Source organism: Pituophis catenifer, unplaced genomic scaffold (assembly GCF_029215685.1).
Source record: "Pituophis catenifer annectens isolate HBS135680 unplaced genomic scaffold, rPitCat1.0.hap2 SCAF_2, whole genome shotgun sequence".
NCBI lineage: Eukaryota > Metazoa > Chordata > Lepidosauria > Squamata > Colubridae > Pituophis > Pituophis catenifer.
In genome coordinates, this window is record NW_027256882.1 from 244,881,341 (window position 1) to 244,895,983 (window position 14,643).

Here is a 14,643-nt window from a genome sequence, read left to right on the forward strand (position 1 = left end):
GAATGCAGGCTAATTCTGCTGACTGCCAACTGCCAGCAATTTGGCGTCTCGAGTCTCACCGGCTCAAGGTTGACTCAGCCCTCCATCTTTCCTAGGTCGGTAAAATGAGGACCCAGACAGTTGGGGGCAATATCCTGACTCTGTAAACTGCTTAGAGAGGGCTCTCAAGCACTGTGAAGTGGTATATAAGTCTTAAGATATTGCTATTGCTACGAATGCTAGTAAAAGTTACCAATGTTAAAGTTATTGATGTTGACCGGTTTATAGTGTCTAAGTACCAGTTGATCTTAAAGGCTTTCATTATTTTGTTTGTCTTTCACAGGGTGAAGTGAAGGATTAGTTTCCCAGTTGAACTACTATGAGGTCAGAAGCCTTGCTGCTATATTTCACACTGCTACACTTTGCTGGGGCCGATTTCCCAGAAGATCCTGAGCCAATCAGTATTTCGCATGGCAACTGTAAGTATGAAAGGCGAGAATATTTTTTTTCTCCGTCCATTCCCAATATCGGGTCATAGATTATCGCCAAGCAAGATTAAGGACTGCAAGCTTTAGTAGGGCAAAAACATCCTTTCCTTTGCACCCTCTCCGGGCATCTACAGTAGATTTTTTTCATATTTACTATCACTATTTGTTGATGCAAAACAGTTCACAAAACCACTGTGTTCTGGGCCAATCTATGAATGCAGAAGAACTCTTAGTTATCATTTCTTTCTCTAAATCTTATTCTTCTCCAGACTCATGTGATTCTCATGTTAAACTTTCCAGTCACATCTTTTTCTGGAAAAAATATTAAGCAATATTTCTTTCATGACCAAAATGAGATGGCCAAAACAAAAGCAGTTCATTCCCTGAAACATAAAGAATAAAGCTTTGCTATTGATCCAAACCAGCACAATTCTGAACGTAATGTTCAGAACTAAAAGATTATACATTTAACTAACTTGCTATCTAGCTATTTACTTATTCACACATATGTAGCAATAAATGTACCACTTCTTTAGCCTTTGCAATTCTAATGTAAAACAGAACTAAAGAAAGCAAAATAGTTTCCATTTGAGCCAATATAAAAGTGGCAACTTGCCTGGAAGAAGACAGTTAGCATCTTACTCTATTCTCCATTGGGATGCAAATGCATCAGAGAGAGAGCATTTGCAATGTTTAGCTTTAAAAAGGTAGGTTATAAAAGGCTTAAATGTAGAACTTCACTGTCACAAGTGCTACAAATTGAGAGCCTACTCCTTAAATATTATAAATTAAGTATGAGAACCCCACTGGAATGCACTGAAGAGTTTCTAACTATTTCATAGTTCATAGTATTTAATGGGGATGTTCTGTAGTTAAACAAAATAATAAATGAAGGATCCAAAATGTTTTTTTTTACTTAGATAAATATACAGGAGAAGTTGCAGTTAGGCAGCAGAGATCTCCCAAGATTCTGTTTCATCATGGTTACCCACTTATAAATCTCTTTTTGAAGAAACAATTTTAATCGACCTTTAAACACACAGTAGACCAAATGTGTCTGGCCGACAGGCAGCAAATGACTCTGAACAGCCAGTAATGTGGCCCCACAAGATCATAATCTTTTAACATTATTATGTGATTTATATAGATTGCAGTAACTATATTATATATTTTCTATGCAGCTCAAGACAATACCTCTTCACCCAGTGTGGCCAAGGCAAACCAAAAGGTTGAGCACCTATGCAGTAGACCAACTAAAATAAATATAAATTGACATTATCCTGGGCTTTCTTGAGTTTAAAGATTGAAGGGTTCCCCATAAGAATGTATTTGGTGCAAGCTTTAAAAGTGACCACTGAATTTGATTTGAGAGCAGGGTGCAAACTCAACTCATTTGACATAGACAATCCACATGGAAGTCTTTATTATTATTATTATTATTATTATTATTATTATTATTATTATTATTATTTTATCTGTTTGCATTTTGGATTATTAACAGTCATTCAAATGTTTTTCTTTTGTTTGTTTTGGTTTGTTTAGTAGCCAAAAAGGCTCTATTTTTGTCATACTGTACTTAAGCTTTAAGAAGTATGTGAACACAAACCTATTGAATTGGACAGTGTATCTATTGCTTCTAAAAGTTTACAAGGTTTGCCTCCATTTGAGGGCACTTGAGACATTTTGTAATTTAATAAAGTAAAACAGAATTTAATTTACTTCCAATGAAATCCTTACAAGACAGTCTGCAGAGGAAATAAAAATAAATTCTCTTCACTAGTACAAAACTGAAATTATTGAAAAGTTCGTTGTCTGTCTCATCCTTCCCAGAAATATGATTAGTGTGTTGCCCTTGTAAGCAGCCTGTAGTCCTGTCCATTTCTTCTAATCACAAGACAGTGTGGCTATTGGACAAATTGATAGGTTCCAGGAGAGCATTTTATCCTGACAGATCAACTTCACAAAGCTAAATTCTAACTGTTTGTTGCAAAGATTGACAAGAAAGCTACTTCAAAGTGTTAAATATTGAAATCCCCAAAGGAAATTGTCTTAACATAGGCAGTCTAGATATGTTAAACTACAAATATTACCACCCCTATGAACGATAGGTAATTGTCAAGGATGATGGGAGATGTATGTAGCATTTCTGAAGGGCATCATGTTCTGAAGAAAGGAGCAGCACAGTGGCCTAGAGGAGAAGACACTCGCCTCCTACTTGGAAAGTTAAAAGTTCAATCCTAGGCAGCGGCAGATGTTTCTCTGTCAGGGTGCAAAGAGAAAATATCTGCTGCAAACTCCGCATAGGCGTCAGGAAGGCATCTGGCCAGTAAATGCTCAGTTCCATTCAAGTGCCCCCCAACTCCACCCTAAATAAAAGGATTAAAGGGTCATTAAAAAAATCATGTTCTGAAGGAAAAAAATGATGATGATGATGATTGATGATAACGATGAATATAACAGCATATTTTCTTACAAATCAGAGGATTGTGATCAATTAGATTGTTGTGTGCAATTTAACTACAATCAGAACCATGTTAATTATAGCAACTAGGGATCTGTCTCTCACTGTCCTTATTTTTTTATTCTTTCAATCTTAATTGCTTTTCATAGATACAAAACAGTATCCAGTGTTCGTGGGTCACAAACCGGGACACAACACTCCACAAAGGCACAGACTTGACATTCAGTTGCTCATGATAATGGACAGAACCCTCTACGTTGCTGCTAGGTTAGTATTGTTCAATAAGTGCCTTGGTTTTAGCATATATACCCTGTTTCCCCAAAAATAAGACATCCCCTGATAATAAGCCCAATCGGACTTTTGAATGCATGGCAATAAGGCCAAGCGCTTATTTCAGGGTTCAAAAAAACCCTGGGTCTTATTTTTGGGGAAACACGGTACAAGCAGAATTGTGGGGATTGGCTTCATTAATGTTTTCTTTGTGTGATATCTGGCATCTTAGCAAAATTTGGATGAAGTTTTATGTTTATTTCTTCCTCAAGCTGCTCACATGCTCTCAAGTGGCATAGTTGCCTGTTCAATTTCTCCAAATTTCTATCCTAAATTCTCTTCAACTGTCCAATAAAAGAATACAAAAATGGCAGATCAGTTGGTGTCTCACTCTTGGTCTTCCTTTCCTTTATTGCATTTGCTTTTCACATGGAAGGTGGGATGGCAGTTGGTTTCTTTAGGAAGCAAGAAGATGCAAGTTCTGGCCACTGAAAGAAACACTGCAAAAATGGCTCCGCTCCGCTTCCCAAACTGTGCACAAGCCCCATGGCATTGTGCAGGCAACACTTACATAAGTTCAATATTCACCTATGGGGCAACATTGTTTTCATAAACTTAAGAATTCTGTGGTGTATAGTTTGAGAACATGGTGGCCTTAGGAGGGAAAGAAAATTGCACCAGTCCATTCTGTCAATGGTGGAATTGTGTTACACAATGTTCAATTAGATTTATTTCTAATTCAAAACAAGAATAGTACACATTACAGACATTATAAAGTGCCCTGTGAATTTGGGACCATCACTTAATCACTATCATAAATCAACCTCATACTGTATTTTCAAGCTCACCTCCAGATTCAAACCTGATCTATGTATTAGCTGACATTGCCACTATTTTTTTTGTTGTCTGTTAGTTTTGATATAATATATCAAGTTCTTCACATTGATATTCTTCAAAAGAAGTTATTGGGATTTGTAGTTTAAGAAGTACTCTGCATATTACAATGGAAAATGGGGCCCCTATCTCTTCATAGTAGCATAATAGTGCATCATGCCCATTCACTACAGGGCACATAAATTTACATGCTGGAAAATTATTCCTACAGAGCTAAACCATTGATTTATGATAATCTTCCCTAACCTGACATTTTCCAGATGGTTTAGATTACATCTTCCATCATTTTCAGCTGGGGATGGGATGGGAATTGCAGTCCAGCACATCTGGAGAACTCAGGTGGGCTGATCAAAATAGAAACAACTTATTTCTAGGACTAATTGGTAGGATCAAGATAACTAGTGAATGCTTCCTGGACCATATTGGAAGAGTTTTGTTTTGAAAGTGGGGCCAGGTTGCTTTAAGTAGCTGAAAGAAGGCCATTGAAAGCTTAACTCATCAATTTATTCCTTTGAATGGAAGATTGCATTACAGTTATTTAGCAGATTGCTTCTATAGCTTAGTCTTGGGTCTTTCATGGGCTATGAAAAGGATGTTTCAGGTTGCCCATTCCTATTTTTATCTGTATCTGAAGTGAACAGATCTGACTCTGGCTAGAAATCTTAGAAAAAATAGCAATAATTTTATGATCGCAGAGGCCTTCCAGATGTTTTTAATGAAAGTTTTTACAGTTCCTTCACATTAGCGATGCTGGCTGAGATTGATGGAAACTGAGGTCCCAAAAAATCTGCAGACTACCAGGTTGCTTAATCCTGCACAAGAAGAACGTTCCCTCAGAATTGAAAAATAGGAACAATTGGCAGTTGTTCTATAGACTGTGAAAAATCAAGCTCTCCCCATCAACTTACACATTTGGTATGCTAGTCAGAATACATTTATATGCCTTCACTTGCATTGCCTTAGTAATACTGCTGATCAGAAGGCACTAGCTGATAGCTTCAGCTGTTACCAAACCAATTTACATATTTATCTAGTATATAAGAACTTAAAAAGAGTCTCACTGGGCCAATCTAGGCCAGTATTCTGTATTGGACAATGGCCAATTATAGGAATTCAGGAAGCATAGCAACTTGAGCATGAAGCAATAGCCCTCTGTCACAGTTGCTCCCTTGCAGCTGGTATGTACCATGTGGTAGAGCAGTAAATAGGCATAGTAGTTACTCATTCATTTGGAATATTGGCATCATTCTCCTGTGTTTATAAAAACAACTAACTGCCTGTTTTGGAAAATAAGCAACAATGTTGTACATTCCGCAAAGTTATAAAATTAAATTTTAACGATGGTAGTTCAACCATTTATTTTTTAAATTATAGCAAAGAAAGAGCCAGACAGAAAAGAATGGAAAAATATGTGTATTTTTATATTTGGCACATTTGAAATTTATCTGTATCACAATGTGCAAATTATAAGCAAACTTTTTTTGTTTTATATTCAAAATCTCATACTGTGTGGGGTTACATCTTGGCCAGTCTCTAGCAAATAACTTTCAGGGATTTTATAAAAAAAAAACAAAAAACAAGTCACAATTAGGAGCAAATCTTTTTCAGTAATGTGAAATAAAATATGGACTGTGAAAAGGATGGATGTCTCCTAAAACCAGTGGCATATCTAACACATTTGATATCCAGAGGGGACCATTTTTAAAATATCCACACCAGTTCAGTACTAAGAGACTGTTTTGCTATAATGGTTAAGGCAAAGGTCTTCAAACAAGCATAGCTGGCTGGAGAATTCTGGAAGTTGAAGTCCACAAGTCTTAAAGCTGCCAGGTTTGAAGACCTCTGGGTTAAGGCCTCAGACTAGAAACAGGAAGTTCACACTTCTTGTTCCACTGTAGTGATCCATGGGAAACTAATATGCAGTAAACATCTCACTGCACATTTTGTTACTCACCTGGGGTGATTTCAGCTTGCATGCAAATAGTTCGTCTCTAGTGATGCCTTCCTGTGACCAGTTATTGTGGATAAGTAGGGGAATTATTGCAAAAGGATTTCTAGTAGCAACCTCTTTCAGAACTGAATGTGAGCATATGTTAATCTGTATTCTATTGCAGAAGATTTAACTTGGTTTTCCATTAAAAATTAGGCCAACTTAAGATAGTTATATGAAATGGCAACTGAAAATGGAATTAGTAAAAATTATTACAAAACAGTATTATTCAAAACCAGAGGCATTAAATTAAATAAACTGCTTAAAAGATGGTCTCAATAACTTGAACATGTGAAGATGTTAGTTGGTGGTTTGAAAGTTATCCTGAGTTCTTGCCGTCTGCTGGACTTGGGCATCCTTCAGCAGAATAAGTTTCTTTTAAAGAAACCTAACGAATATTTTCAAACGCTAATAAACCAATCATGCATCAAGTATTTAATTAAGCTGAAAATGCAAACATCATATTAACTGAAAAATCGGCATTGGACCATGTCTAAATTGTGTCTAGGCTAAATGTATTTTTATAGAATTGGAAAGGTCCTTTTAGGTCAAAACTCCAACAGCTGCTCAGAGGACATTCTTGACAGATGGCTGTCTAACCCTTGCTTTTATGGTTAATTTTTTTTTTTCTGGCACTACGTTTGGAATCTGTCTTATTGTGACTTAGATTCCATGTCTTGCACTCTAAAATGACAGAGAACAATTTTTGACCTTTTGTCTTACAGGAAAGGCAACTTTGACCAAACTGATCATTTCCTAAAGAGGTCCACTAATGATCAATGGAGGGCCCTGTTCTTGCTCTTCTTTGCTATTACTGCTTCTTTCTGTTCTCTTTCTGAATATAAGAACGCTACTCCACTAGCTTTGGAAGAGCCTTCTGCACATCGTCACTTCTATTCCTCTGAGCACTTCTGAGGCTTGAGTCAGTTCAGGATTATCAAAATTATCACCTGTAAAGATGCCAAAGTGAAGGTTTTTAGACCATTCGACATTCATCAGTACAAAAACACATTTTTTTCTGCACTGAAATTACACAAAAATGTCTCTATTCCAAAAATTATTCTTGAACAAGGATAAAATGGAGCAAAAGTCCCTTTCATCTTTAGGTAATAAACTTTAAAAAGTGAATCACATTTTGATAACTATTAAGAATGAAAATTAATAACTGCTTCTGCTTTGGCAGTGTGACAAATAGGAATTCCAACGAAGTAATTTAATAAGCAACTTTGTATGTATTGCATTTTTTTTACCCAAAATAAACAGTATATTTTAATCTACATATATAAAAGCGAAAACAACTCACTCCGTAATCACGAAATCTCCAGAACAATAAAGCCTACAAACTTGAAATTTGCCACGTATGTTGTTCTTGGCTTCTAGGTGCTCACTAAAAAGGATTTTTTGAAATGACCATCAGAGCATTAGTATTTCCTATATTATTATTAACACACTCTGATGCTAAGGAGTTCTACTCCCCCTCCCCATCTGAAAAGAAATCTGTTCTAAATGCAAAACACTCTACCTCTCCTTCTTGCTCACACATCAAATACTGTTTCACTTTCCAAATAGCCCTCTGATGCTAAGTAGTTCTACTCCCCTCCCCACCTCAAAAGAAATCTGTTCCAAATGCAAAACACAGAGGAGAGGAGTTTCACTTTCAGTTTTACTTTCACAGCAGCAAGCAGCTTTACTACAGAACAGTTGAGCTAAGCCACGCCCAGCCTCTTTACTGTCTCTTTCTTGCTCACACAGCAAATACAGTTTGAGTTTCCAAACACCCCTCAACTCTCTCACACACTGACAGGATGCTAGCTAGATGAATACCGATGGATACTGCGGACTGGGACATTCTACTCCCCCTCCCCCTCTGTTCCAACTGCCAGTTGCATTATATTAACACACTCTGATGCTACAGAGTTACACATTCTACATTATGTTTCAGGCTGTGACAATTTATCAAGCCCAAGCACATAGTTTCATAGCGAAGCATGGGCATCCAGCTAGTATTACATAGTTATAGCATGAAAAGTTACCTCCATTCCAAGTTTGCATGGCTACTTGTTAGGTGTCTACCCATCATCCTGCCATTATTTAAAGAGGTAGTTAATAGCCACATATCTTATTTCTCATCCTTTATTGTCTGTTCCAGAAAAGTTTTTTTCACTTTTTCTTTTTGGCAGAAATTGTACTAGGTGCTGTGCCTGATGGTGTCAGCATTTCAGTTAATGCACAAGCCCTAAGAAAAGCCAAATGTGCTCCAGATTATTTGAATGTTTTGAGAATCTATTTTGTTTTCTGATAGCAAAAGGAGGCGTTTTAAAATAGGGATTCGTAGAGTGATAAATATATACCCATTTATTGGACTAGTGATTCAGATGCTTTCCTCTACTGCACTGCTCCCATTGCAAGAAAGGATTTCTTCTTGCTGGAAAGGATTAATGTACCGTATTTACATGAAAATGCAGGCTTTGTGTCTCCACATGTATTTGAATATTGTGTAGAACATAACTGCCTGGGCATTTTGCAGGTATATTTTGCATAAAACCTAATGACAAACACACTGAGCCCTGATTACAATGTGTTAACTTAAGAGTTTAAACATTCCCTGCTAGACCAAGGAAGAAGTAATCTAATACAGTAGGTTTTGTTTGTTTGCATTTCATAACAAATTCTGAGGCTGCTTAACTGCTTATTGGGAGTTGCAGAATGGAAGGATCATCTACTGAGGATAAATATGTTAAATATTATTTTTTACCATGTGCACTTATGGAAAGTTATGTACTCATTGTTAATTAGCACTCTACTCCAACTTGAGGTGAAAGGCATAAGGGATCAGCCAATTTCATGAATGAACTTAATTTCCTTCTTAAAATAAATGACAAAATTGGCAGCAGTGTGCGGGAGCAGATGGATGATAATCAAGACTACATAATATGGAAAGTGTTTCTTGGACAAAATATATGAAAGTCATTGTTTCATCCTATACTAGATCAGGAATGGGAACCCCCATTGCTGACCTGTTGATACCAATAACTATTGATGTAAGTTGCAATTCAACAGCATCAGAATAGTCGCTGATTCACCATCAAGACATAAGGTGCTTTGCATAACTCAATTATTGTCCATAAAAGAGCCGAGGTGGTGCAGTGGTTAGAGTGCAGTATTGCATGGTACTCCTTCTGACTGCCACTTGCCTGTAATTTCGCAGTTCAAATCTCACCAGGCTCAAGGTTGACTCGGCCTTACATCTTTCCAAGGTTGGTAAAATGAGGGTCCAGATTGTTGGGAGCAATATGCTGACTCTGTATACCACTTAGAGAGGGCTGTAAAGCTCTTTGAAGCAGTATATAAATCTAAGTGCTATTGCTATTGCTACAAAAGCTCTATTCACTGATTGTAGCTATTCCCGTAATCTTACACAAATTTTCCCTTCTCCGTTTTTTAATTTGACAGAGAAGCTGATGAGTTTTCATCTTATCTGGATAACCAAGCATCCCCAAAGTTCCAGTTTTCCCTTGTCAGTCCTTTGCTAATGTATACCCAATTTGTTTTGAACAAAGATAAACATCACTGTATTTCCTTGTTCATTATTTTTGAAGGCAATGCATTATTTCTCAGCTTTGGGGTTTGCAACAGAACCCTACCTATATCCCAGACACAATTACCCCCTACAGTCCTTTCAACTAGGATGCTTGATAGGGTTGCAATCTGTCTTAAAGCAAGAACACAGTTAATTCTGTAAGTATAACATTTGGAGAAACTCTAACTAGCTTAAAGAAATTCCAATAAACATGTCTTTCTCCAAGCTGGTAACATATACTAATAGTTCCCACATGAAATCCTCTAAAGTGGTAGTGAATCCTTGGAGCACTTATGTCATTAAGTATAAACTGCAAAGGCCCCTGGATGGTTAGCTTTACTAAAGTATTGCAATCTGAACTCTTAAGGGCCAGGAAGCAATCTCTTTATATTCTTTAGATTCTTATTGCCAAAAAAAATTGTCATAAGAAGGTTAGATCATTTTGCTGGTATGAGGCAAGTGTTGAAGAGAATAGTACATGAAAGACAAGCAGAATTTGAATAATTAAATAATGTTTCCTATAATAGCTACATGAGAAGACTGATTTTTCTTCTTGCCATCTTCACAAAATCACTTAATTTTTCAGGTGTTCATTTTGCCTTTCTCTCTCCCACTACATCTTTTGGTAATTTATCATACCTCCCTGGTGCACACCAGAATCATAACATGCATTTAATGCCCATAGCTGTGGCCACAGGTCAGAAAGAGGCATTATTTACATTTTCTTCCTTGCACAAGTGTGGCATCATATCGTCTGCGGCACTGTTAACTGGAGGTGGGAAAAACAGAAGTGCTAGAATTGGTTTATTTGTGTAAAAAACCGAATTAGCAAGATCAGGATACGGAGAACATCAACATAAAACAAAACAGCACAGATTTATATCTTTAGTTTAGCAGACTCTTTTAGTACTTGGCAGGTCTTGTATGGAAGCAACTGTGGCAGGTCTTGTATGGAAGCAACTGTGGATCAAATATTTGGATCAAATATTTTTTGTTTTTACTTATCTGGAAATCAGAGTTCATATAGGTCCATAATTCTGGCTTTTCCTTTTTCTGACAATTGACTGACAAATTTGTCATAAGTCCTTATAGTGTTCCTCGGTTAGAAGGAAGTTAAATACAATGCTGTGCTGAATCTTAATAGGTTTTTTTCTGGCATTCAGTATATACAAAACTTCTATCTGAGGGTAAATAGAACATATTTTTAGATATTGCCAGGGATAATCACTTATTAATTTGCCATTCTAATGCATGTTTTTGTTTTTAACTTACTGATCTATTTTGCCAGAGCTTTACTACAGTGAAAATCTGCAGAAAGAGGACATACTGTTTTCATCTGTAAAATAAAAACCAAACAAAAGAGTAGCTCTGTATTAACTTTGAATCAAAGTTCTGCCAATGGAGTCAAGAAAATAATAAGCATTAAACTTGTCATAAAAGTAAATGGTAGTTTGCCCAGAAGATTAAGCAATATAAAAATAAATACAGACACACCTTTCTCAGCGTGGCATCTTATAAAGAAAGCTGCTTTCAAAGGGGAGGAAATTCATGAAAAACTTATGAAAAGCTGGTGTTGTTAATAAACAAACACTTTTCTGTATGTGGGGAAAATGTTGCTTATATTTTTGCTTGCTGCAAATGTTTTGAATCTGCTAATCTTGCTTCCTCCAAATATATTTTTAAAAGCTAGTATCAATAGAAGTGATTTTCTTATATACACTGCACTATTTTAAAATAGCACATACTTCCTTACAGGTCGTAGGCAGAGAGTTAATGTTATTTGAAAGAACAGTGAGTAATTGAAAGTTCTTTATTATCAGTTTTTTATCAGTGTCATCCACCTATTCTTTGCTCTGAATTCAGTCAATCCTACAAGATTTTATTATACTGATGCTGTTTCCCGTTTTATAAAATGATATTTCCTTTATATTTCACATTGTTTAAGAGCATGTAGGAGCATATCTATATTCTTTGACCTTAATTTGTCTCTAAGGAGAAAGTAGCAGCTAATTTTAATTATTTATTAATTTATAAACTCTCAAAAAAAGAAAGAAAAAGGGAACACAAACAGCTTACATTAAAAGAAGTCTTACCTTCCCAGGATAAATTTTCAAACATAATTCATTTGACAAAACAAGAAATAAAACAAGAAAGATGTTGTGAGCTTTTATCCCTGTTTATATTATAAATCAAACAACACTTCTATTGAATTTGGAGAAAGAACTTTTAAAAACAAAGCCACGTTATCATTGCATACACTGTTGGGCACCTCAAACTCACTGAATGCCACCCAAAAGTCCTGAGAATAGATCTTCAAGCATTTGAAGAAAAATAAATACCTATGAGACCTATGTGATTTATTGGGACAGGAGGTAGCAATAGCACTTAAGAGTTATATATGGCTTCTCAGTGCTTTACAGCCTTCTCTAAGCGGTTTACAGTGTCAGCATATTGCCCCCAACAATTAGGGTTCTAATTTTACTTCAGAGTTCTACATTATCAGAATGTTTCAGTATATGTTTTTTGCTTGTGAAAAAAGAAAAGATGTCCTTCAACACATGCCATTTATAGTGTTAACTATCTTCTCTTTCTCCCATATGTTTCTTCTGGTACTGATCAATTTCTGCTGTTGGTGGCTATCTTGTTACTCTATTGTTGCCCTGCAATTGGGAATGGTTCTTTGGAGAACAGGGCATGTATCTTCTTGGCCTCTGTTTCTATAGTGCGTCTCCTTATCCTGTTAGCCAGGACTGTGAGCCTTTGTTTAGAAGTCTCTAGGGCAGTGTGTCTCAACCTTCCTAATGCCGCGACCCTTTAATATAGTTCATGTTGTGGTGACCCCCAACTATAAAATTATTCCTAAAACCATTCAAAATATGTGTTTTCCAATGGTCTTAGGCAACCCCTGTGAAAGGTTTGTTCGACCCCCAAAGGGGTCCCAACCCACAGGTTGAGAACCACTGGTCTAGGGCTTCAGATGGAGGCAGGCCCTTACTTTTTTTTTTTCAGTAGCCAGCTCTTTTTCTTAATCTCCACACACCCTTTTGTGGTTCCACAACTAACTAACTTCTTTCCAAGTTGTCTTGATCTTAGTTCCCAATCTCATTACCTGGGACCGGGCTGGGGGGTGGGCAGGGAAAGGACTGGTATGTACTGCTCTTCTTTTTTATCATATAACAAAGCATCTCTAGAATTATAGCTGCTATAGCATATACAAATTGAATGGTTGTATTATGGTGGATTGTTGGGAAGGCTCTATTGGTATCTTTTAGCATACTGTCTGATGGTACTTCTCCAAAGAGTCTTGATAATTGGTTTCAAGGGTCAACTGCAGTTTCATTATCCATGATCTTATTTATTTTATTACTTTCAATTTTAGCTGATATATCCAGAATTCAATATTCTTCTTCCATCCAAATTCTAACCAGTCCTGAACTTGCTTGCTTGCATCTGCCACCTGCTAAAATCTTACTAGACTATAATATAAAATAATAGGTCAAGGAATGGAGTATCCAAGTTAAAGAACATAATGTCCATAATGTTCAGTCCAGGTATGTGTTTTCATATTAGGAGCCATAATTTGTAATAGGAATATCTATCCCAGGTTTTTTTTTAAATAATGATAAGATTGTTGAAGGATTTTAGGAGTCAAATATTTTGCCAAATTATGCAAACTTTACAGATATCTTGCAATATATCCCAATCTTGCACTATATCCTATTCGCAGAACAAGGCTGACTTGTTCTATACTTGCATAATCATAATCTGCACCAAAATGATTTTAGGGCACCTCTGTCTTCTCAGTTAATTTCTTTTTAAACCTTTTGTTCATTCATAGCTCATAGAATGACAGTATTGTTCATGCTGAATTTGTATTGACCGTTTATCTTCTGTTACACAAAGAAAGCATAAGATATGTTGCCTGGTATTCTTTGATATTATCCTTAGTAAGGGACAATGACTAAGGGACAATGATTTATTTGAACATAAAGCACTCTTCCTGTAAAATATGAACCATCTGAGTTTATCTTGGCATTCTTTTTTCCCCTTTGTTTACAGGGACCATATTTATACTGTTGATATGGATTCATCACACACAGAAGAAATTTATTTTAGCAAAGTAAGTAGTTTCTGCTATTCACAAGTCAAGGACAGTAAAAATAAAAAAAGTAGAAAATAAATAAGAAAAAATACCCTATTCCTCAGGTTTTCCAGACCTGCTTTTAAAATTGCAGTGATTATACAAGCAAAGTGCATACATTTGCCATTTTCATTATGTACTTTGGATAAATAATTTAACTGGGATTATAAGCAAGATTTTTACATTACAATAGAGGCACATGTTCATTCCAACATTTTTACTTGTCATGCAGCTTTGATTGACTTCTGAGATTTTATAGTAAATATAAGTTACTCAACAAACTCTACTTAAATAGTTTAATTATCATACTTTTATAAGGAATTAAATAAATATACTATATTTACAATACAATATATAAATAATCAGCAGTATATGAAATGTTCAGACATATAGATACTAAACGCACTGGCTGCTCCAGAGGAGCTGAGATATCTTATTATTTTTATAATTCTTCATCAAGACTACAAATACTCAATATTAAAGATAATTTTGGGATTAAATATCCCAAAATTAATAAGATATGTGTATGTGCCATAGTTAAGGAAGGGTTAAAAAAAACCCCACTCGTTTCAGCACTTGAGCACTTTTAGTATCCTAGATGTCATCTATTACATCATATTCAAGACAGATGATACAGCTAAAGGGTAAGATGACACAACTGAGGGGAAAGAAGGATAATGCAATTTCACCAAAAATATTAAATTGCAAAAATGCTTAACTACTGAATTATAGATATGGGTGGAAATACCATCCAGAATCTTAATATAACTGTTAGCTTTAATGGCATTTTAGATATCATTTGTTTGTAGCATTACATCAAGCTTGTATATTCATAAATAT

General features: G+C 35.9%; 1 protein-coding gene across 1 annotated transcript in view; it reads left to right on the forward strand.

Annotated features, from left to right (window-relative positions):
• The first annotated feature begins 319 nt into the window (after positions 1–319).
• Positions 320–14,643, forward strand: part of SEMA6A (semaphorin 6A) — an 80,562-nt gene continuing 66,238 nt past the window's right edge. Inside the window, exons 1-3 of the mRNA XM_070938718.1 lie at positions 320–458; positions 3,078–3,195; positions 13,722–13,782. Of these exons, the coding sequence (XP_070794819.1) occupies positions 359–458; positions 3,078–3,195; positions 13,722–13,782 (279 nt within the window). The 5' untranslated portion in view covers positions 320–358. The remainder of the gene's footprint in view (positions 459–3,077; positions 3,196–13,721; positions 13,783–14,643) is intronic.